The sequence below is a fragment of the Pleurodeles waltl genome, chromosome 6 (genome assembly GCF_031143425.1).
Source record: "Pleurodeles waltl isolate 20211129_DDA chromosome 6, aPleWal1.hap1.20221129, whole genome shotgun sequence".
NCBI classification, from domain to species: Eukaryota; Metazoa; Chordata; class Amphibia; order Caudata; family Salamandridae; genus Pleurodeles; species Pleurodeles waltl.
In genome coordinates, this window is record NC_090445.1 from 203,026,296 (window position 1) to 203,051,725 (window position 25,430).

At 44.0% G+C, this 25,430-nt stretch overlaps 1 protein-coding gene across 4 annotated transcripts in view; it reads left to right on the forward strand.

Moving 5' to 3' along the window:
- Positions 1-15,714, forward strand: part of PDK2 (pyruvate dehydrogenase kinase 2) — an 89,557-nt gene extending 73,843 nt beyond the window's left edge. For all 4 annotated transcript variants that reach the window (XM_069237818.1, XM_069237817.1, XM_069237820.1 and 1 more), the window contains 6 exons: positions 490-567; positions 847-923; positions 1,190-1,288; positions 5,300-5,407; positions 5,573-5,686; positions 15,059-15,714. In XM_069237818.1, coding sequence (XP_069093919.1) covers positions 490-567; positions 847-923; positions 1,190-1,288; positions 5,300-5,407; positions 5,573-5,686; positions 15,059-15,199 — 617 coding nt within the window. In that variant the 3' untranslated portion in view covers positions 15,200-15,714. The remainder of the gene's footprint in view (positions 1-489; positions 568-846; positions 924-1,189; positions 1,289-5,299; positions 5,408-5,572; positions 5,687-15,058) is intronic.
- Positions 15,715-25,430: the final 9,716 nt, after the last annotated feature.

The window sequence follows — 25,430 nt, forward strand, 5'->3', positions numbered from 1 at the left end:
GAGAGGTAACAACTCAGGCGTGATCATTATTTACATCAGAAATTTCTTTGCAGCACTGTAATCTGGTAATTGCTTGTCATATCTATGCTGTTGACATATCTTTATAAAACAAGAAATATCCGGCAGGCTTCAGGGTACGGAAACCTACAAATCTCTGAAAGGAACTGAACGGAAATGACTAGGTTTATTTGACAGGAGTCTTACTCATCATATCCTGACATCCATAGTTGCATTAATAGAAAAATTATCTTCATAAACCAATAGTAGTGATACCACCATTGATCGGGGTCTGTAGTAGAGCCACATTGGCACTTCTGCCTAGAAAGGTAAGGCCATTGAATCTTCGAACATAGGGTGCTTCAGGAGGAGTGGTAATCCGAAATGCCCCTCCAGATTTTGTTTGTTTCAGGGGCATCCAAAGAAGGGGTGCTGTAATGAGTCTGTTTAGATTTTCTCCGCGGGCCAATACTGTCACTTATCTCTGTGCAGATGCCTATGAAATGGCGAAGATGCTGTGTGATAAATACTATATGGCTTCACCTAATCTGGAAATCCAGGCAGTCAATGGTAAGAAATTGTGTGTACCGTTGTGTTCTGTATTTGCATGTGATTGCATCACTTTCTGTGAGAGTACTATGTCCACCTTCTGCAGGCTCCGTTTTGGAGTCTGTATATATGAATATTTGACATGCATAAGCGGATAATATGCCTGTACATGTTTGTGCACATCTTGACCTGTATATATTAGTCTTGTAATCTGTTTAGAAATTGGTTTCTGTACATGTTGGAATGAAGGAGCTTAACTGAATTGAATCATTGACCTGTATTCTGCTTTTCTCCCCATAGCTAATGATCCGAGACACCCCATCCACATTGTATATGTCCCATCTCATCTCTATCACATGCTCTTTGAGCTCTTCAAGGTAGGCATGGCTCGCCTCTTGCTATTGTATTGCCCCCACAAAACAGAGCTATTCTGCACTTTAGAGCTTACACAACTGCCAGGGCCATGTGTGCCGCTTCTCCTGTGTCAGCTTTACTTGCAATACATACAATTTGAAAAAGCAGCAGTCATTGTTGCTTCTCCTGTGTAAAGGCCTTTTTTACCCTTCTTACCATGTCAACCCCCCTCTTCCTAGCATACCTGAGCAGCAGATCTTGATACTGTGTGATCTTGATTTCCTTCTAGAATGCCATGCGAGCAACAGTGGAACACCACAGCTCTAATCCCTCGCTTCCCCCCATCAAGGTGATGGTGGCTCTTGGCGGCGAAGATGTTGCTATTAAGGTACGATTAGATGTAGTGTGTTATCATAGATGCATATGTAGTAAGCCTTGATTACACTTGTTCTAAAGCAGTGAATCCCACAATTTGGTCCAGATGGATAATGGAGATGTTTTTGCTTTAGCTAGGAATGGGATTATTTTTTTTTTAGAAAAGTTGAGTGTTCTCAGAAGGACAAAACTATGTCTGTTATGCTTTCTGATATTAGAATTCCTGTGGAACGCAAATCCATAGACCTAGCTGGAGTAAAAAATAGGAAAAAACAAATAGTAAAAGGAGAATTCCGTTTAAATCCCTATCTCAAGCAGCTGCATATTTATGAGAAGCTTCACTTCAGTGGGAGCTTTTCTTTTCCTGGCATCTGGGGCCTTTTCACTGTGAGAGATATTGATTTGTGACATAGCACACAAATGTCCAGAAAGAACTCACAAACATCTACACAGGGATAAAATAGTAGACAAAAATAAACCAATAGTGGCTGCATGCGTGCACATTTATTTCAGTCTAAATTTTTCCATGATCAACGGAGGAAGTAAGGATGCATCCTACCTGAGTCTTTTGTTTTCGTGATGGGCCTTAACCTCAGAGTATAGACAAAAAAAGTTAACCTGGCAGCTGTGTATGTTTTGGATGTAAGTCTCTGTATGTTGTGCTGCAACTAGGTAAAGTGCACGGGAAGGCAAGAGTGTCTTCATGTAAGTGTATTGAATGATTGGTACTCGTGTGTTGGAGCCAAATTCTAGGTTCTCTAGTGTCTGAAGTAGCAGGTGACCCCTGTGCCCGAGAACACCCAGTTGCTCTTTTGTGTTTAGACCATTTGTTCCCCAGTAAAACATGTGCTGTCGTCAGCCTACTGTAATACGACCGTGGCTTGATGCAGGAGCTGAACCTGCACTGCAAGATAGAGGGTTTTGTTTTTGGACTTGTGTGAGGAGCTGCACTTGGTTATGTTTGATGGGGGCAGTGGATAACAGTTGTATGTCTTAAGTGGTTGGTTGCCGTTAGGCCTGGCATCCATGGGGTGGTCTTACCCCAGACCTTTCGTCTTTTCCTCCTGTTTTGTTGCTGTTTTCTTTTTGTTTTTTGTTGTTGTTTTTTTTAGGACTCTGAGCACTTTACCACTGCTAACCAGTGAAAAAGTGCACGTGCTTCTCCCCTACAAACATGGTTACGTTGGTGTACCCACAATTGGCATATTTGAGTTACTTGTAACTCCCTTGTAGAGTGGTATATCATATGCCCAGGGCCTGTAAATTAAATGCTACCAATGGCCCTGCAGCACTGATTGTACCACCCACTAAGTAGCCCTGTAAACATGTTTCAGGCCAGCCACTGCAGAGCCTTTTTGTGCAGTTCCCCTGCCACCCCGACGTGGCATTTAAAACCACTTGCCAAGCCTTACACTCCCCTTTTGCTCACCTCTAAATCCTCTGTACTGGTAAAGTTGGATTTATTGCCACTTGTAGAAAGTGGACATTTCTCTGCACTTACTACCCTGTGAGCTTACAGCCTCCCTCCAATACACGTCTGGCTGGCGTCCGTCTGGCAGTTCCACTTGTGCATTCCCTTCAGACACCCACAGCACAGGATACTCAGCCATATCTGCATTCAAATGCATACCGATGGGTCTTCCTGAGGAAGGGGTGGAGAGGGACACACACTTATATCTGAAAGGGTAAGGGCTGGGTTCCACACAAGAGGAATGAATACCTCCCACTGGCTGTCTGGAGCCGAGAGTAACTTGAAAGGGGGACCTACGCACTTCACAAGCCTTCTCTGTTAGTCACCCCCCACATCAAAGGCACTTTTCTATATAAGTAGTGGGCCCCTACACCCACTCCTCAGATCACGACTGGACCCAGGAGAGACCCTGCCAGGAGTACGGGCTGCTGCGTCCACAGGATTGCCTCTGAGCTGACTGTTCCCAGTGATTGCTGCCCGGTCGCTATGAGCTGCCCTGTGACCTACAGCCCTTTGCACAGCATAATCAACTTTCCAAATATATCATCAGAGTGACTTCAGGGCCTTGTGGCGTGCCTTGTCCCACCAAGAACCACGTTCCGTAAAGGACCGACCAGCTGTGCTTAGCCGTCTGCCAGGACTGCAGTGACTTACCCCAAAGCCTGGCACAGTAACTCAGTTTCCCACTGCCTGTCCTGACAAGCGAGCCGTCGCTCTTGGCAGATAAACCCTCCCTCCATTGCGGCCCCCATTCCTGCTGACCAGGTTACTGGAGTAATTCCCGATGTGATCACCCGGAAGGGTGCAAGAACACTGGGTCTCTGTGTGGTGGCCACCAGGATACTGCGAGGACTCCTTCACGCATCCCGAGTAGCAGATGTGCCCTCTTGAGCTTTAAGAAGTGCGACCTCTCCTGCCGGTGGGGGTACCCTCGGGACCCTCGCTCCAGCTCGATAGCGTGGGGCACCTGGGTCCACCTACACCGGGTAAGCCGCTCCTCCCCTGTAAGTGGACTCCAGCAATAACCTCCCACACCACCCGTAACTCACCTGGACCGGCGCATATACAGGGCCAGGCTCGACCAAAGGAGCCTTCATTACGGCCTGTCCTCCTCCACCTTCGCCTGCAAACAGCATTTCTTCCCACTGCATCGGTGAGGAAGCCTGATTTTTCTGAGACATACTTTTCTCAGTCGCTCAAGGAAGGAGAGCGCGACAGAGAAAATACTGTATTACCTAGAGGTGAATTGCCTCCACATTTTGCTCTCAAATCCCCCTTACTGTGCCGGACATTCAGCAAAGTAAAACTTCATCGCAGTGCATGCCCCGAAGCACTGCTTTTTAAATTATTATTGCGTTGTGTTTCCTATAATACTACCAAATTGAATCCTCATCGAATCACATATGCTGAGATATGACTAAATAGATTATTATTGTTTTTGAATATATACTTAAAAATATAAAGATTCTGATTATTTTTAATAACCTGTGTGGAGTCTTTTTTTTTTTTTGTGCTGCATACATTGGGTCACTGTGGGAGTAAATTGCACAAATACTTAACACACTGCCTTCTAAGCTAAGCCTTCCTGATCTAGGCCAAGCTACCAGAGGGTGAGCACAGGTCAATTTAAGTTGTTTCTGACTTGCCCTGTCTAGAGTGGGTGAATTATGCTTGGCTGAGATGCCTACCCTAGTCAACCAGAAGCCCCATTTCTAACAGTTCCCATGTCTCTTTTGGAAGGTGTTGGCACAATGTATTGCAGGATCCATTTACTCCTATGCAATGAGATGATAGTTATATGTCTGTATTAGGTGTTTTTGTATGCTTGTGTGCTTAATGGAAAGTCTCTTTCCATGTGTGGTGGCGCATTAAGTAGCTGTGTCTGTTATGATCACTAGTTGGCTCTTTTATGTCTTGTGCAGAGGCGATCCTATGTCTTGGGTGTCTGTTAATCCTGTGTGATGCAGAATAGAGGCTTCTCTTACAGTCTTGTGTGGGATGGGGACTTGTCTGGGTTGTGTTTATAGTGTTACTTGGCCCAGAGTTAGGAGGTGCTGATCATCTCTCTGACAAATGGACAGTGGTTGCCGATGTGAGACCATGGTGAGCTCTGTGTATCTCAGACACAGGGCATGCTTTTGTGATGGAGTAAGTGTGATAGAATAGTGTGTCACCCTTCATGTTGGGGTGGTGGTCAAATATTTGTTTTCTTGGTAGTAGTTGGCATGTGTGATGAGGACGGTGAAGGTTGCTGAGCACTAGGTAGCCATATGTGCTTTGCATGGCAGTTGGCCATTAAATGAGTGGATTTCTCTGTGATGTCAGGTGGTATTGACCCGGCATACCTTGGGTAGTGGTTGACCGTACACAACTCGGTTAGTGGTCAGGCCTATTTGTATTGTCTGTTTTTTGGGTCTGTCTGCCTTTGGTAGTGGATTGACCTGTGTAAGGGTTTAGTATCAGTCTTTTGTAATGGATGCAGCTGAGTCTGGCCTCTGCTTCTGTAGCCAAAAGACCATCTTTGTTTAAATGGAAAATCTATGTCTCTTACAGATGAGTGACCGAGGAGGTGGTGTCCCACTACGCAAGATTGAAAGGCTCTTCAGCTATATGTATTCTACTGCACCCATGCCACAGCTAGGGGCAGGTGGAACACCTCTGGTGGGTATCATTCGCACACTTTCTTGCCCCTGTATTAGTCCTACCTCGCAATAATGACCCTAATATAATTCTGCTTTACTCTCCCAACATTTTCCCATCTCTTCCTTGATTCAAGTATGCTGCCATTTTGTATGTCTTCTTTTAATTATACTCATTTCTTCCCAGGCTGGTTTTGGATATGGGCTTCCTATTTCTAGACTCTATGCCAAGTACTTCCAGGGTGACCTGCAGCTTTACTCCATGGAGGGCTTTGGAACTGATGCAGTCATTTATCTTAAGGTATGGCGTTTTGACAGTCACCCATTGCTACGGAGCATGAAAGAGGCAGGTGGCAAGATGGTCAGTTGGGGTGTGGGAAGAAAGGCGCAGGAGGATTGACTGTCACACCTATTGTGATAGAGTGGTTGTGAGCTTCCTTTTGTCAAATGGTTCATACAGCCCATACACCTAGCTAGAGCCTACATTCTCAATAGCAGGTAGCAGAGAGAGATTTTTAGAGTATATAGTAGGCAGTGTTGCAGACCTGTATCTGTGGCTGTGTATCATTTGATTGCTCATGGTGCATTGAGACAGTTTATGAATTGATCATGCAATTTGTGGTGGGTTTTTGGGAGTTCTGTAGATGAGACTCTTTAAATTGTAAGTAGGGTTATTTGGATCCTAGAAACAATTCCAATGCCCCTAGTTACAATTGCCAGCAACCAAAAATACCAATACTTTGTGTCACAGTACCTTGAACTGAGAACAGTTGGCAATAATATTTAAATCAACTGGTCACAGAAAGGTCTTTACGTGTTTCCTCTTTACACATAATTCAGGAAGTTATCAACAAACTGAGGCACTCTGAAGCTGGAATAATCCTTATGGTGGCAGGAGTGGCCTTGACAGTGGTGGTTTCTGGATCGCCAACATATGTGGAGAAGACCACGCCTTAAACTGCTGCTCAGACCAAAGATCCTACCCAGACTGCAAAAGAACACCTCACCATACCATCCTTAAGCTTAACATCTTGGTTCATGAGGTCCACAGCACAGCCGTTTGAACCTTCCACTAGACTGTTTTGATGTTTTGGAAGAAGCAAAATTTCCATCCACCAGATTGGCCCACGCATTAGTGTGTATGATTGCCTGTGTATGGTGCCTACAGAATTCCATCAATACTGTTGCAGGAGGATCGGTTAGCAGTATACTCTCCATCTAGCCAAGGCAGCAGAGCTGTCTTTTACCATCACTACCTACATAAAAAGCCAGACCTCTTCTCTTTGTAGTCATTCACTGTGATTAGAAAATTATCCCTTCCATTGAGTGCAGTATATCCCTAGTCCGTAAAAAAGTTACATCATCTGTCATGGTAAGCAACCTTCTTAGCGCAACTCCTAACCTCATACATTGACTAAAATCCATATCCTAAATTCTCATGAACCATAGGCAGTTTTTCACAAGAATGATTTAGTCTTTCATCCTTTGAGGAAAGCTGGGTAACAATAAACATCTATTATCTGTTGCTCATATTAGAAAATCCCTTGGATATGAAAGTAAGCTCTACAGATGCACATCCTCTGCATTGAAATGTCCTTCTTCTTTCTTTTACAATATTGCATTTTGTTACCCATGACTATTGTCATGTCATGTTATTGCATGACTTGCATATAATTCATCCATACCTCTGCCCATTTTCTTGGAGAACCCTACTTCTACAGCAACACAATCTTCATACAGTAGATGCGAAAAGGTGTTTAACAAAGTAAATTAGAAAAATGGCCATTTTGTCAATTAAGGTCTGACCCAGTGTTGGGGACTTAATTCTAATTGACCAAATAGAAATAGTGTAGACATTTCACAAACACACCTGCTGATATCCTGGCAGCAACATTTTAGTTGATGAGGTCAGTACTAACAGGTCTTGAACCTGTACTTTCTGATGGAAATTTCCATCTGCAGATTTCTAACGTTTTGAATTTTCTTCCGGCGTCAGACTGTATCCAGACATTTTGCAGCAGTACCTCTGTGCACCTGAAGGTGGCACCTTGCAGCTCCACATTGTTGGAATTCCAATCCGGAATTAACATTCCGGTTTTATATAGGTGTTACTCCACCCGTTGATGTCAATTCCTTTCTATCTGCACCTCCAGACCTTCCCCTCATCTCTATGAAACAATTTCCCTTAACTTTTTTCAAAATTTTAATACAATGTGCTAGGGATGTCGGCCCTTAAAGCAACAGGTTTCAAGCCCTGTAGAGACTGTTGCAATCATATGTTTGTGATGGATCCCTATCTGGTATGCTTGTGGTGTTTGAAGTCGAGCTACAACTCCAAGACCTGTGGCGACTGCGCGTCGATGAACCTAAAGGCCTTCAGGGAATGCGAGGCACAACTTTGTCGCGAAGCATATGAATACTCAGCACTGGGACCGCTAAAAGTCCTGTCCTGCTTTGAAGTACAATCCCGGTCCCATTCTTGTTTCTGGGGTCAACAGAGCCTCTCTAGAGACCGGTCTTCATCATACTCCAAGTCTTCAGGTGTTACATCAACCAACAAAAGCAGCCATATCCAATAAGAACCTTGGCCATATCAGTTTTCACAAAACAATAGCGGTTCTTATTAGTGATATGTGTATTCTCAGTGAAATAAGAGCAGAACCACATTATTAACCCAATAATAGGATGTCATATGAAAAAACCAACCCCAAGACGTAACATGATGAATAAGGGCACACACAATTGTTTATATCTCAATCAGTATATTAGTGCAAAAATCATAAGAAAGTACAAAGTGTCCCAAGTGAAAATGTAGCCCACAGTCAACAGAAGCAGTGAACAAATAATATTCATTAGAGAAAAAGACATAACAACCTAAATCAATAGTATATCTCAATACTAGACCCAATTAAGATATAAAAAGTCAAACTACTAGGTTCGTTATAGCACAGTCGATGGCGTTTCGACCCTCTAATGATTGTGGGGTCTCATCAGGACCAAAAAGTACAAGGGACACCTAAAATCAAGAACTGAATAATAAACATAATTAAGAACATAAGGAGACCATGAAACCGGTTAAAATTGAGCAATAGTAAGCCCAAAAGGTATAGTAAAAGTGGTAATGAACCCACCTGGTGAATATGGCAAGCACAAGAAATACAAGAAGTCAAAGCAGAGTTCTGCTCCTCCATGCTTCTCGCACTCCCCTGAGCAAGGGCATGGGCGGCGTCAGCTGTCTCGATCATGCTCTCCAAGTTAGCCGACTGTGGAGCCGATTCCAAAGCTTGTTCCTGCAAAACCAGCGTTTCCAGTGGCTTAAGCCACGCTGCGCCAGATTGAAGAGTTCGGCACAGGTATGCTCTGGCTCTTTGGCTCCCTCCCAACTCCTTGAGTTAAGAGGCTTTCCACCTAAAATACTGCCGGCGAGTTTGCCGTCAGTACCAGCTAGTCCCTCTTAACCCCTCTTGCCTCCGGTTCCTGTTTCAACACCACTCCCAGTGCCTAAACCCATGCCACGCCCAGTGCCTAAACCCATGCCGGGCGCGTACATCACCCAGAAATGTGGCCCCTGTTTTCCTCTCGGACACTGACTCAACTCCAGTCTGAGTTTGTGCCTGAATCCACCAGCGACGCCCATTTCTGCTCTTAACCTATCCAGTAGGCAACCTGCTTTGCATTCCCTTTTGGCACAGACTCAGACATCGAGTGTGACCAAGGTGATGAGTTTGCTCAGCCCTGTCAAGATGACTCCTGGTAAGAGAACGTACAAGAGGTCAGTGGTCTGGACACCAGTGCAGAGACAGCTCTTTTCTCTCCTCCTGGACCAGCCACGGAATAATTGGCATCCTATGCCATGGTCATGTACAGTGCGGCGGAAGTCCTTGACCTCCAGCTCCCCACCCTGGAGGTGAAAATCAGTGCCTGACTGAGGTCCTGCAGCTGTGCCAAACTTCTTTTGAGCCCCTTCTGCCCTTCAATGAGTCTGTCACCTTTTTGAACTTGGGCCAGGCGCTGCTCTGGCCCGACAGATAACAGACAAATCCCCAAGGATCACATTCCTGCTCCATGCGACCCAGCCTTGTCTCAGCACCCTTCTCTGGAAAGTCTCAAGGTGCAGGCTTACACAAACCAATCCAATCCAAGCACATTTCCTACAACTCCCGCTGATAGGAAATCAAAGGTAATGTAGACATTTGGAAAACACCTGTTTTCGTCCATTAGTTTGGCTTTGCATTGTGTTAATGCTTCCTGTTTGTTAGGCTGTTACAGTCATGCCCTTTGGTATTCGTCTGCACAAGTCCTCCCCGGTGTGCCTGAAGATCTTCACCTGGCAGTGTCTCAGGTGATTCAAGATCTTTGTGATGCTGCCAAGCTCATAATTTGTTGTGGCTTGGACACCACTGATTACATTGGACGTGCAAGTGGCACTAGTGTTGCCATCCACTGCATGCGTCTCTGTGCTCAACTGGGTTCTCTGGTGATGTCCCGTCCTCCCTTGATAGGGCTCCTCTGTTCGGGGACAAGTCTGACTCCACCATTAAAAGTTTCAAAGAGAGTAGGGCCACCACTCGCTCTTGGGCCTTTCCCCTCTGCTTCTTCAACCACACTAGTTCCAAGCCCCCTTTTGTAGCTTTGGCAGAGGCGTCCCTTCTCGCCAGCCTGTCCAGCCCCTTAAGGGACCCAGCAGTTTTGCAGGAGAGGCAGAGGTGCCCACCATCAACCACCCCATGGCCAAGGTCAGTGTGCCGCTCAACCTACAGCCTCCTGTCCCACCTCCCCCAATGCTCCTCACCACCCCTTGTCAAGCCTCTTGCGTACCCTTTCAGTCCTATTCTCGGTCTGCGATCTCTTGACACTTTCCTCCAGAAGCAAAAATTCAAGATGCTCACACTGGCCCAGGTCTTGTCTCATCTACCCTGGAGACTGAACCGTGGTGTTGGACCTGTTGGACACCTATTTCCATAATTCCACCCTGCCGGCCCATTGGCTCTACCTGTGGTTTGTGGTGGGATAGGAGCACTTTGTTTGCTCTGTTCCCCTTTGGTCTCACCAGCTCCCCTCGGGTGTTCACGAAAGTGATGGCATTGGTAGCAGCACACCTTTGAAGGTTAGTGGTGCCAGCCTTTCCCTACCTTGACAACTGGCTGTTAAATGCTGCCTCGCCCCAGACAGTTCTCACCCACCTCAAGACTACGACAATTCTCCTGTCATCTTTGAGGTTCACTATCAACATCAAGGAGCCCTCTCCGACCAAGTTTAGGTTCAGAGGAGACTGCGAAAGATCTGCAGTGATGGTTACTGAACTGTGATTGGTTCAGTGGCAAGCCCTTCTCCCGTCCCTACCCAGAGCTGACAGTGGTGACCGATGCATTGCTTCTGGGTTGGGGAGGCCATATGGGAGAGGTGGTGATCGGAGGTCTGCCAGTGGAGTCCCGGCTTCACATCATCTTTCTGGACCTGATGGCCATACGTTTGGCATATAAAGCCTTCCTTCTGTCAAACAGAGGAAGTCTGGTACAGATGCTCACCACTACAATGTGTCACTGCAACAAACAGGGCAAGGTGGGGTCATGGATCCTATGCCTATGCCTATGTCTTTGGAGTCTATTTATAAGGGGAGGAATCTGCAGCTAGAAGTCTGTCAGAAGAACAGGTTACTTATCTTCGCTAACAGCTCTTTCTGGTATCTAGCTGCAGATTTCTCACCAACCCTCCCATTACCCCATTCTGTGATTGAACACTATCCGTTAATAAAATACTGAATCTAAGAATCTGCACACTGTCTACATATTTACCTCTGGAACTCTGTTTCTGAGGGCAGTCTTGAAGGCAACTGGCGTCAACACCTATCTAGGTCCCGCAGGTAATTTTCAGAGCAGAACAGTGTCAATGCAGAGCTGCAAGGCTCTATCTTCAAGCTCTCAGAGGTAATGCTAAAAAGTTTCCGGATCCAATCTGATGCCTGGAGATTCAACAGGTGAGGAATCAGACGCTTGAAAGAGTCTCTGGAGAACGAGTGTTACAGAAGGTAAGTAAGTTGTTCTGCATATCCATGATGATAAAATGTGCTAGAGTAATGGTAAAGAAAAAATAATTATAGTAACGTTATTGAAAATACCCAAATATTGAAGACCTTACCGAAATTATTCACTGTGCGTTTGCATAGTATAATACTGTAAGAGTAGCTGAGCCATGCAAAAAGTAAAGAAATGGTAACCCCAGGTGTGTATCATTTCTTAAAAAGAGCTATTTTGGTAAATAGTTGAAGCTATTTCTGTGAAGTAAAGAAGCTACTTCTGCCACCAGAACTTGTCATTTCACTGCTAGAATGTGCTTCAAGAACCTCTATACCATAGTGTACTGGATTGCAGTGTTTCTAAACATTTAATCAGATAAGTCTTAAAATCGTAGATTAAAAGCTCCCCTTATAGAGACTGCAAACCTCGAGCATACCAAAAACTTGAAGTGCCACACATTAAAAATACAGAACACACGTTTTGAATGTGACATAATCAATGCAGTGACAGGTCCAGCGACCTGGTTTAGTATACTGATCATTCAGTTTTATTTTGGAAATATTTATGTGAGAGTAAACCTTTGTGATCCCTGAACTTAGCAGTGTACTGTATCCTCGTAATTCTCAAATAACACCAACAAGATCAATGATAGTAACAAGTACATTTAAATGCCAATATGGTGCTGTGTTTGAAGTTTTACTATAATTCATACCTCGCCCAATCAACAAAGGAATCTGTTAAACGGTTATTTCAGCTACTTAAATTGATGAAATGTGTTATGGAGGAGAGTAGTTGGGGCTATTTGGAGGCAATTAAAGGAGGATATTGGAAGGAATATCAATAGAGCTAGATGCTAATATCTGGTCGAGACTGGATGATGCTGTATGCTGACAGTTGGTGGGGTCGTTTGAGGCGAGTACTTGGGGTTGTTTGGAGCTAAGTACATAGGCATGTTTGGGGCGAGTAGATTTTTGAAGGTGAGTAGGGTGGGATTTTTGGAGGTGAGGAGTAGAGAAGACGATTATCTGGAGAATAGATGGAGATGTTTATAGGCAAGTCGATGGGGGTGTTTTGGATACAAATACAGTGATGTCTGAAGGAGACTAGATGGGAAAGTTTGAAAGAGAGTATGTGGCAATGTTCGTAGAAGAGCAGATGGAGATGAATGTTTGGAGTAAAGTAGACTGAGGTGTGGAGGAATGTTTATGGGGATGTTTTTTGGCCAAGGTTGGGGTGTTAATGTGAGTTGTTAGGAAGTTAAGTTAATGGGCAGTCCATGAGCATATTTATATAGAGTAGGTGGTGGTATGTATGTTGCGTCAATATGTATGTTTAGGAAGGGTGAAAATAGATGTTTGTGCCAAGAATTGGCAACAGCGGCGCTCCTGAGGCTAGGAATGCCTGAGTCACCCTAAATGTAACTTTGTCATCTGTGGTGGGGGTGCAGTTGTTTTTTGCAATAGATATATGTTAGAAATGGGGTTTTTGGTTGGCAGTCAGGTTACTCTCTGTCCAAGAAAGAACCCTCACTCTAGTCAGGGTAAGTCACACACAATCCAAAATTATCCTGTGCCCACCCTATGGTAGCTTGGCACGAGCAGTCAGGCTTAACTTAGAAGGCAATGTGTAAAGCATTTGTGCAATAAATCATACAATACCATAATATAGCACCACAAAAATACACCACAGTGTTTAGAAAAATATATAATATTTATCTGGGTATTTGCAGGTCAAAACGATCAAAGCTGCAATATGAATTTGTAAAGATATCACTAAAAAGTGATATAAAGTGTCTTAAGTCTTTAAAAAGCAAACAAAGTCTCTCAAGCACAAAGTACCTGGTTTGGGGTGGAAAATCTCCGCAAAGGGCCGCAGAAGAAGAGATACGTGGAAAAATGGTGTGTGCGTCGATTTCTCCCCAGCACACACGGACTTGCTTCGTTATTTTTCACGCGGGGAAGTCGTGCGTCGTTTTCCGGTGCGCGGACAGTCTCTTTCTGTGGGTCGCGGGATTACCAGATGTCCCGGGGTCTGTGCGTGGATTCTCCTGCTTTTTTTCCAGCTGCGCGTCGTTCCGCGGTGCTGTGCGGCAAAGTTTCGCTCTCACGGCAGGCGTTGCGTCGATTTCCCCTCTGGAAGTCAGGCGGCGTTGTCCTTGCAAGGCCGTGCGTCGAAGTTCCGGTCGCCCCGAAGGCATCGCGTCGATCAGCGTCGGTGTGCGGCGATTTTCTCGCCGCGGAGCAAGCTGTGCGTTGAAATGTTTGGCGCACGAAGAGTCCAAATGAAAAAGAGAAGTCTTTTTGGTCCTGAGACTTCAGGGAACAGGAGGCAAGCTCTATCCAAGCCCTTGGAGAGCACTCTTACAGCCAGACAAGAGTTCAGCAAGGCAGCAGGCCAACAGCAAGGCAGCAGTCCTTTGTAGAAAAGCAGACAGGTGAGTCCTTTGAGCAGCCAGGCAGTTCTTCTTGGCAGGATGTAGTTTCTGGTTCAGATTTTTTCTCCAGCAAGTGTCTGATGAGGTAGGGCAGAGGCCCTGTTTTATACTAAAGTGTGCCTTTGAAGTGGGGGTGACTTCAAAGAGTGTCTAAGAAATGCACCAGGTCCCCTTTCAGTTCAATCCTGTCTGCCAGAGTCCCAGTAGGGGATGTGGCAGTCCTTTGTGTGAGGGCAGGCCCTCCACCCTCCCAGCCCAGGAAGACCCATTCAAAATGGAGATGTATGCAAGTGAGGCTGAGTACCCTGTGTTTGGGGTGTGTCTGAGTGAATGCAGAAGGAGCTGTCAACTAAACCTAGCCAGACGTGGATTGTAAGGCACAGAAAGATTTAAGTGCAAAGAAATGCTCACTTTCTAAAAGTGGCATTTCTAGAATAGTAATATTAAATCCAACTTCACCAGTTAGCAGGATTTTGTATTACCATTCTGGCCATACTAAATATGACCTTCCTGCTCCTTTCAGATCAGCAGCTGCCACTTCAACAATGTATGAGGGCAGCCCCAATGTTAGCCTATGAAGGGAGCAGGCCTCACAGTAGTGTAAAAACGAATTTAGGAGTTTTACACTACCAGGACATATAAACTACACAGGTACATGTCCTGCCTTTAACCCACACAGCACCCTGTTCTAGGGGTTACCTAGGGCACACATTAGGGATGACTTATATGTAGAAAAAGGGGAGTTTTAGGCTTGGCAAGTACTTTTAAATGCCAAGTCGAAGTGGCAGTGAAACTGCACACACAGGCCTTGCAATGGCAGGCCTGAGGCAAGGTTAAGGGGCTACTGAAGTGGGTGGCACAACCAGTGCTGCAGGCCCACTAGTAGCATTTAATCTACAGGCCCTAGGCACATATAGTGCACTCTACTAGGGACTTACAAGTAAATTAAATAGCCAATCATGGATAAACCAATCAATAGTACAATTTACACAGAGAGCATATGCACTTTAGCACTGGTTAGCAATGGTAAAGTGCCCAGAGTTCAAAAGCCAACAACAACAGGTCAGAAAAAATAGGAGGAAGAAGGCAAAAAGTTTGGGGATGACCCTGTAAAAAAAGCCAGGTCCAACAATATATATTTGTGTCAATAGGATACAATTTGTGGATATGTTACAATGGTTGTTTCTTGGAGTTGCTTTATTAACGTCTGTCTTATTCGCAGGCACTGTCGACGGACTCAGTAGAACGCCTTCCTGTCTACAACAAATCTGCCTGGAAGCACTACCAGCCAACACAAGAAGCAGACGACTGGTGCATACCCAGCACGGAACCTAAAAATCTATCCACATATCGGCTCAGCTAGCTTGCAGCATTTTTTACACTGCCCTGGCACTAGGGCAAAGACTAGCTCCTACACCCTCAAAAGACTTAAGTCATGAACTGATCACACACCTGCTGCAGTATAGAGGGTGATGTATGTAAGTGGCATGGGGGACCTCACTGTGTGAGGTTTTGTGCAGTGTTCATCTGTTTTGTGTGTCCAGAGTCTTCACTATGGGACCAGTGTGTCTGATTTTCCCACTTCGCATGAGTGCTGAGGGATTTCAAAGAACATGTCTCACAACTTCCTTGGAATGATTTCCAGCACTTTGAACAATCCGAGTATTTTGGCCTCCTTGCAGTCATTACCACTAAACTGAAAAAAAAACCTGATGGAAAGGCCTGAAGGGGGCTTTAGAATGTGACATTTTGAGACCGGTGGAGAGAAATTGAGAGACCAGACGTGTGAAAAGTGGGAATTCATCTCTCCAGACAAAGATGATGGTTGATCATAATCGGATTTTAATTTTACTGGAGAATAAATCTTTCTCCATTTTATCATCTTTATACAAATATTTTATTTATTCTGCAAAACTGTTATCTCTGCAGGTAGAATGTGAAAAACAATGCAGAAATGGTGAAAGAAGACTGATGAGGAATGGGATTGGGAAGTGTTTTGCTTGATGGTTCGCTTAAACTTTCACATGCTGTTCCTGATCCTGCTGTTTAGTAGGCTGGGTCTCGATAGGTTAGTTGGTTCGCTCGTAAAGCTCAAACGTTGGGCTTGCTGTAGTTCAGCCTCACTACCATATTGACTGAACAGCCTCAGTGTTCCTCTCCATAGCACTATATCCCTTCTTTGGGCTTGATCTGATGCAACAGGGCTGAAAAATGTTATGGAAGAGAAGGAGCACAACTGATGATTCATTGAGGTTGAGGGCTTCATTATATTGTTGGCAATTGAATCACTCCTGAAGCTAGTCACTGGAGAACTGTTTACTTGTTTTATACATTTGTGAGGTGTGCAGTATGTTTTGTTTGTTCATGTTTAGAAAATTGACTATTATGCCCAGGATTTATTTAGAAGTTTCACTGGACAAACAAACATTGATAGTCCAGTTCACAGAGGTTTTCTCCAGTAATAGGTACAACTCTTGAAATTTCATGGAGAAACAAGAACCAATTCAAGAACGTCACACTCATTTATACAAAAAAGGTAGTGATTCAGGACATTGGTCTGTAACCAGTTTATTCCAAGTCACCACAACGATGCCTCATATTGTGGTTGTGATTGTGGTTGTTGGCATTTCAAACTGAAGAAATGAAAACAGAGTAGTTGATGAAAGTCAAGGACTACATGAGAGCAAGAGAGAGGTTTCCTGAGTCAGTAGATAATACGGAATTAGGATCAGACGGCTTTGGAAAACAAAATCCCTGAAGACCTTATGATGGTGAAAATATCAATTCCCAATCACACAAAGCACTTCAAAGATACTACATTCTCAGACTATCAGACCTAAAACGTCAGATTCCCAGGGGACACCTCAGAGGTGAAACGCATTTGACTTCAGGTGAGTCAAGTGTTAAAGGAGCAATTTCAAAGCAGTTGCCTGAAAACATGTTCTGAAACATGCAGGACTGACAGACTTGTCCTTGATCGTCTCCTAATTCAATGGCAACAGATTTGACATCTACACATTTACATCCACAGATGTTATTCAAAGAAACCTTAGATATGTGATGAAACATCTAATGAGAAACCTTAGATAGTCTTCAGTAAAAATAGCATAATACTTGACTAATTCGAAAATTATTAACATTGCAGATACTGTTAGATACAGACTCTGGTAGTTATAGAACACACAACAGAAAAACAGAAACCTTTAGTGGATATATTAGAGGGTTTGGATCAGTAGTCTTAGGTTTGTGTTGTGGGTTAATTGATTGCATCTATGGCTTCACTTGACTCCTGATAAGGAGAATGAAAAATCTGTTACATTCTGTAGGAAGGTCGAACATTGACAATTACGTTGATGGTTGTCAACACTAGAGCTTTATTTGTAATATGTGAGCTTGGTCATTGGAAAGAAGTGGAAGAAATGTTGACGTATTAGAACATAATAAGAGAACAGGTAGGTTACTAAAGGAGGTAAATATATCCCACCACATATGTTAAGCTGTATTTTATGATATATAGCCACTACATGCCATTGGTGCCTAGGTGAGAGGAGAGTCTTGGCTCAGAGGTGTAGTGTTTGGTCCCAAGTGGAGGCATTAGTCTGAAATATTCCATTTGCCAGACAAACTTTATTAGGTAAACTGCTGGAAGAGGCACAATGTGAAACGTAAAATCAAACTGATATAACTTAACTTTTTTGTGGTTTGCAGGTGCCTATGTACTTACAATAATAACATCAGGGCATAGATAGGTGTACACTGCAGTATACAGGACAACACAGAAGATAATGGCCCCCATTGCAGACTCCTCAGTAACTCCTATGAAAATTATTGTGCAGTTAGCAGAAAAAGGGGGTGTACAGACATAGGTACCACTATCACTAAATAGTGGCTAAATAGAAGGAAAATGTTTGCTTGAAAAAAGCACCCGAGTCAATTTGACAACCCGGACAAAGTTAATGGAGGCTGGAATTGGGGGTAAAAACTGATGATTTTACATACATATATGCTTAAGTTGCCTCCAAAGTGAAGATAAATCTCATGAAAACAAGGGCTTATCAACTGGGATGTAACCTCATCTTAACCCCATTCATCATGTATGTATGTGATAGTTGTATAATGTGAGCCTAGCCTGAAGGCTGCAGAATGCGTACATGGTCAAAGGCAAAGATACAATCATTGAATGATTGGAGTGGTATTTAGGTTGTGGGATCAGAAGTGGACTGGTACTGTATCGTGATGAAATAGTCTTTAAAGATAGTGTGTTCAGCGCTTTCTAAAATTGGAGCTGTGTTGGCATGGTCTTGATTAGCAAGGGAATGTTATGTTTGATGGCATGTTTGGCTGTAGATACACATGCTCAGCATACTTCCGCCATCTAGTGTTGGATCCCGAAGGTTGCAAGTTGTTTTTGTTCGAAAAGTCTTTTGAGTTACAAGTTAGAGTGACTCCTCTTGCTGGCAATGCACATGGTCCTGGACTTCATCTTCAGATTGTTTTACTTCGCTGTCTGGTCCAGTTGTGTTTCTTTGGAGCTCTGGTTCGAGACCGTAATAAGTCTCTTCTGTTCGAGGAAACCCACTCCAACCCTGTTGGTATTGTTTTGACTGTGTTACCTTTGTTCCTTTTGCTACGGGACCGAAGAAATCTCTGTCTAAACAAACTTTTCTATACAGGCCCTCGGGACCGCGCCGTAGGGTGGCCATTTTCTCAATCGTACAACTTAGAGAATGAAAGACTGATGGAACGGACGCCTTTCCGTTTCTGTCCAAAGTGCCATTCCAAATTACCTCAGACCGACCAACATTAGGTCTGTAACCTCTGCTTGTCACCGGAGCACAGGGAAGACGATTGTGAGGCCTTCCAATCTTTCAGATCAAAGAAGACTGCATTACAAAAGAGCTCCTGAAGAGGTAGGAGAAAGAGGACACACCCCAATATTTTTGGTATCGAGGACACCATGTCGGAAACAAAGTAGGAGATTCAGGAGGCCTCAGCTGCAGATGAGGAGGCATTCTCCATACAAGACTCGGACCCTGAGGCTGAAGTGATGCTCGAAATGCTGGACATTCTTCCAGGGCAACAGATCATGAGTAAATCACTCCCTGCTCCACCCAAAAAATCCACCACTTCAGAAGCAAAGGCTATCGAGCCGCCACTGCATTCTAGCCCTGGCAGGCATCGAAAACCTTTTTCGGACTACCTCTGGCTCTCTCCGAAACCTAAGCCTAAAATATCCACTTCCTCACTGAGCCAAACACCTTCGGTTTCGGCACCCGAAGCTTCCACTTCCCATTGGGCACGTTTCTTTCAGCACCGAAGAAATCACCAGCCTTGGCTCATACAACGCCAGCACTGAAAACAAAACCCACTTCGGCACCGAAAAAACTCAAATCAAAGACATTTTTAGAATCGAAATCTTTATTGGAGCCCATTCCACAAACAATGAAGCAACAGCTTCAAAGCAAGCAGTCTCAGCTTCATATCCAGCCAAAAATGGGAACGGTGCTGGTAAAGATTGTTATCGCCACCCCTTCCAAGAGAGAGCTTGCGATTGAGGAGGCTCTAGAGCAATCTACACCCCCATTCAAACAAAGGAGAATGGACAAAGATGTAAGAGGCTCAGCCACCTCCCTTTACATCTCCTTCACCAACCACCACACATTATCTGTCTCCCCAGCACTGTCAAGATAACAATTTGGACATTTCACCACCGGGATCACCACTTTCCCTCTATCTGTCACAAGATGCAGGAGATGGTATGGAGCACTTTATACTGACATAGACCCTTTGTGTCAGTATGATGTAGATACTTATACAGACACAGCTATAGAAGCTTATCCAGTTAGACCATCGCCACCTGACAACACTTCTTCTTTCCAAGAGTTAGTAGAGTGGGTAGCAGCTTACCATCAGGTACCCCTTCATAATGATCCTATAGAAGATTATTTCCTTTTTGAAACATTAACTGCCTCGCACTCACAAACTCGCACAAGATCACATCGCTCTCCTCAAACAGGAGGTTTAATCTCTGCTTGCAAAAGCAGCACTAGAACCAGTACCTGTTCAACATCAAGGATCAGGAGTGTATTCCCTTTACTTTTTCATCCCCAAGAAGAATGGCTTTTTAAGACCCATTCTGGATCTCAGACCCTTAAACCATTACATCATATCAGAACATTTCCATATCGTCACAATCAAGATGTGTTAACCTTATTACATCAGTGCGACTTTCTATCAGCATCAGATCTAAAGGACGCCTATTTCTATATTCCAATTCATCCAGCGCATCCAAAATGTCTCAGATTTGTCATACAAGAGAAGCACTATCAAGTCAAAGTACTCCCATTCAGGGTTACTACAGCACCAAGAGTGTTCACAAAGTGCCTCGCGGTGGTAGAAGCTCACTTCTGCGGACAAAAGGTTCAGGTGTACCCTTACCTAGACAACTGGCTTATTAAAGTCAGCTCTCGCAATCAGTGCCTCGCTCATATTCAAACCACAATAGATTTTCTTCACCAGTTAGGGTTCACAATCAACTTTCAGAAATCACATCTCATCCCACTTCAGGTATAGCCTTACCTTGGGGGCATAATCAATACACAGCTAGGCATAGCTTATCCAAATGCACAAAGAGTATAGAACTTTCAAGCGCAACTTCTTCACTTTTGTCCCAATATCCGGGTCACAGTGAAATTATTCATGAAATTCCTGAGACTGATGACCCCCTGCATTGCCATACTGCCACAGTCACGTCTTCACATGCGCCCGTTGCAGGAATGTCTATCACACCAATGGTTTCAGGCACAGGGTGACTTACAGGATCTAGTGTTGGTAGACAAGCACAACTTTTGCTCTCTACAATGGTGGAACACAACAAACCTTTCGAAAGGGCAGACATTTCTGGACCCTGTTCCACAAGTCATTCTGACAATGGACGCTTCCCTAACGGGATGGGGTGTTCACGCACAGGAATTCACAATACAGGGTACTTGGGATCACACACAAAGAGTTCTGCACATCAACTATCTAAAGCTGCTAGCTGTTCATCTAGCACTCAATGCTTTTGTGACGCGTCTTATCAGCAAAGTAGTCCTCATCCGCACGAACAACATGACTACCGTGTTCTACCTGCAGAACAGGGGGACACACTCATTGCAGTTGTCTCGCCCTGCACAGACAATTTGGCGTTGTGCGATTCAACACAACATTCACCTGTTAGCGGAACACCTTCCGGGTTCACACAACAATTTTGCCGGCCTCTCAGCAGGATGCGACAACAAGTGCATGAGTGGGAACTCCACCCCAGAGTCCTGCAACCCTACTTCCAAAAGTGGAGATTCCCAGATATGGATTTATTTGCAAGAAAGATAAATGCAAATTGCCCAGACTTGGCCTCCAGGTTTCCACACCGCAGTTTCAGGGCAGTGCTCTATGGATGAATTGGTCAGTAATATTTGCCTAGGCTTTTCCACCTTCCCCACTCCTTCCATACGTGGTTCAGAAACTCAGGCAAACTTCTCTCGCACTAATAATAGTGGCACCCACCTGGGTAAGACAACCATGGTTCACCACTCTACAAGACCTATCAGTATCGCCTCATGAGAAGCTTTCCCTCAACACAGACCTTCTCACTCAAAACCAGGGTGAAGTCAGGCACCCAAATCCCAAGGAGTTGAATCTTGAAATTTGGATCTGAAGTCTTAGAATTCGGATATCTAAATCAACCTCAAGAATGTATGGACATTTTTAAAGAAGCATGTAGACCAACCACAAGAGCATGTTATGCAGCAAAGTGGAAATGATTTGTCCGCTTTCTAAAAATTGGAACCCTTTACAAGTGTCAGTACAAAATATTATTTTGTATATCCTACATTTACATAGGCAAACTTGGCATATACTGCTATAAAATTACACTTGGAAGCCATTGCTGCTTATCTTCAGAACAAACAACGGTCTTTTCTTTTCAAAATCCCAGTCATAAAGGCTTTTAGGGATGGGCTTAAAAGGGTAATACCACTAAGACTGCCTCCAGTTCCTTCTTGGAACCTTAATGTGGGACCACCTTTTGAACCACTACAATCAATTTCTTTCGTGGAAGCTGGCCTTTTTAGTTGCAATCACTTCCCTTAGACGTGTAAATGATCTCCAGGCACTAACCTTGCAAGAACCCCTTTTCCAAATACATAAAGACTAAGTGGTTCTAAGTATCAACCCAAAATTTCTACCAAAAGTAGTATCTCATGTTCATATTAGCCAGACCAGAAAGAGCCAAACCAGAAAGAGCCCTCCACCAGTTTGACATGAAAAAAGCGCGGATGTTCTATATTGATAGAATTGAAACATTTAGGAAGACAAAACAACTCTTTGTTGCCTTTTCTCCACTTCATAAAGGTAACTCTATTACTAAATCAAGTATTGCAAGATGGATTGTTAAATGTATTCAAACTTGTTATGCAAAGGTCATGAGGGTACTTACTTCCTGTTACCCCTAGAGAACACTCAACACATAAAAAGGGTGCATCTACAGGTAACATACCCATAGCTGACATTTGTAAATCAGCTACATGGTTTACAGCACACACATTCACTAAACACTATTGTGTCAATGTTCTGGCACGCCAGCCAGCCAGTTTAGGTCAGGCAATGCTATGTTTACTTTTTCAGACTACTGTAACACCCGCAGGTTAGCCACTGCTTCCTGGGAGGCACTGCCTTACACTCTATGCAGAGCATGTGTATCTACAGCCACACATGCCATCAAACAGAAAATGTTATTTACCAGTGCTGTAGATTCACATGTGCCCACCCACCTCCCCGGACACCTGTGGTCGTTTGTTTTTTAATACACATTTACACCCGTGGTCATTTTCTTTAGTATATATTTGCATTACACTCCATTCGCAACTGCCCGCGGGAAAACAGTCTGAAGATGGAGTCAAGGACCATGCGCATTGCCAGCAAGAGGAGAAGTTGTGATTCAGCAGACTTTCAAACAAAAAGTGCTTGCAATCTTCCGGACCCAAAACTAGATGGCGAAAGTAAGCAGAGCATGTGAATCTACAGCACTACATGCCACATACAGATGCTTATTGGGTGAGTAACATTTCCCTTCTGATCCTTGGTGCATAGTTAAAGAGGTTTGTCGCCTTGTTTTTATTGTTCCTCTGTCTTTGCCTACAGTCTGATGGGGTCCTGTCTGTGAGTGTGCCAATAAAAACACCTGAGATGATCTGTTTAGCAGAATGGTGGGGGTGCTGTTTGTGATGGCTTGCTAAATGATGGAACTGGTTTTGAAGCTTGTGCAGGCCAAGTGGAGCTAGTTTAGTTACATCAGTATTGGGGTGATGCTTTAGGTTCTGTATAGAAATGTGCTGTGGTGTGCAGGATGCCTCTAAGAAGAACCATTGTGAATTCTGGGATGCCATGGGGCAGGACATTGGCATCATCCAGATGTGAGAGTGCACAGGTCTGAACAGTAGCTCTCAAGTCACTTTCTGTGAAGAGTTTTTACACATTCTTTAACATCTACTTTTAGAAGAAGTTCAGGTGCCATATCTGGCACCAAATAGCTTAGAAGTAAATGTTTGCTATAAGAGGATGTGTGGGATAACAAATAGCATGCTGAGGCGTTGTGGATCTGGTTTATTCTTCCCTCTACCTTAATAAATGTTAACCTCTTTGCTGCCCAATCTTCCTTATGTGTGCTGACAAGCATTGCATGTGAGAAAAGAGTAAAGAAAAGTGAATGAAGCAAAAATATATATATATATATATATATATATATATATGTGTGTGTGTGTGTATGTATATATATATGTTCTCAAATACATTAGATGAACAGTCCTCTAAATCACCAAAGACATCAGAATATATTTCTGAAGATTCTGACATTCAGCCTATACTTGAGATCATGGATGACAAACAATCAAGGAGACTGGGAGGATCATTGCTGCACCTCCTCCACAAACAAAAAGAAAGATGGCTTTTCAGGAACATCTTGATACTGCTCCACCACCAGCAAAGATTTTTAAAAGGAAGGAGAAGCCATTACCTTTGCAAGATTCTCCACCACATTCGTCACAACTTTCTTTCTCACCACCACCCGTTCGCCCACCACCATTGTCTTCACCGACACACTCCCACTCTTATTCGCATGGTGATACAATTGATCCCTGGGATCTGTATGATCCAGATCCCATACCACTAAATGACCCAGACCTTTATCCTTCCAAACCTTCGTCACCAGAAGATACAACAACATACACACAGGTAATTTCAAGGGAAGCCGCGGACCATGGAGTACTTATGCATAGTGTGCCTTTAGAAGAGGATTTCCTTTTCAATACACTATTCTCCACAAATCCACGTTACCAGTGCCTACCAATGCTTCCTGGCATGATCAGGCATGCAGACGAAATATTTAAAGAGCCTGTTAATGCTAGGATTTTAACACCACGTATAGACAAAAAATGCAAGCCTGCACCTACAGATCCAGCTTGCATCACGCATCAGATACCACCAGACTCTGTTGTCGTCAGTGCTGCCAGAAAAAGGGCCAATAGCCAACCGTCCGGGAATACCCCTCCCCGACAAAGAAAGCAGGAAGTTTGATGCTGCTGGCAAGAGGGTAGCTACACAGGCAGCTAACCAGTGGCGCATTGCCAATTCACAAGTCTTGCTAGCAAGGTATGATAGGGCACACTGAGACTAAATGCAGGAATTATTACAACACCTACCAAAAGAACATCAAAAAAGGGCTCAACAAATTGTTGAAGGTCAGGCAATAAGTAACAACCAAATAAGGTCTGCTCTTGATGCTGCAGATTCAGCAGCTAGGAGCGTAAATACTGCTATAACCATACATAGACATGCATGGTTAAGATCTGGCTTCAAACCAGAAATACAACAAGCAGTACTATATATGCCATTCAACAAAAAACACCTGTTTGGTCCTGAAGTTGACACAACAACCGAGAAAGTCAGGAAAGATTCAGACACTACAAAAGCAATGGGAGCCCTATACGCAACACCTTATAGATGCTGCTTTTGTAAACAATTCAGAGGAGGCTTCAAGACCCAATCTACAGATGCTTCTACCTCCCAACCTAAACAAGGCCAACCACAATACCAAAGAGTAGCATTTAGGGGCTCTTATAGAGGCCAACACTTCAAAGCCAGAGGAAAATTCAAGGCCTAAAAACATGTTACCACTCCAACAAAACAGTGACTTCTTAAACATACCACAACCCCACACATCTCCTGTGGGGGGCAGACTACAGCAATTCCACTCCCAATGGCAAAATATCACCACAGACCAATGGGTACCCTCAATTATCCGCAATGGTAATTGCCTAGAATTGATTTCTACTCCTCCAAACATTCCTTCTCGTTATCACAAGCTGTCCCCAGAACACAACGTTCTGTTACAACAAGAAGTACAATTGCTACTACTAAAAGAGGCAATAAAATTAGTTCCAAAATCTCAACACAGAACATGGTATACTCACTATACTTCCTCATTCCCAAAAAGGATGGCACTCTCAGACCCATTCTAGATCCCAGACCACTAAATCTATATATCCTGTCAAATTATT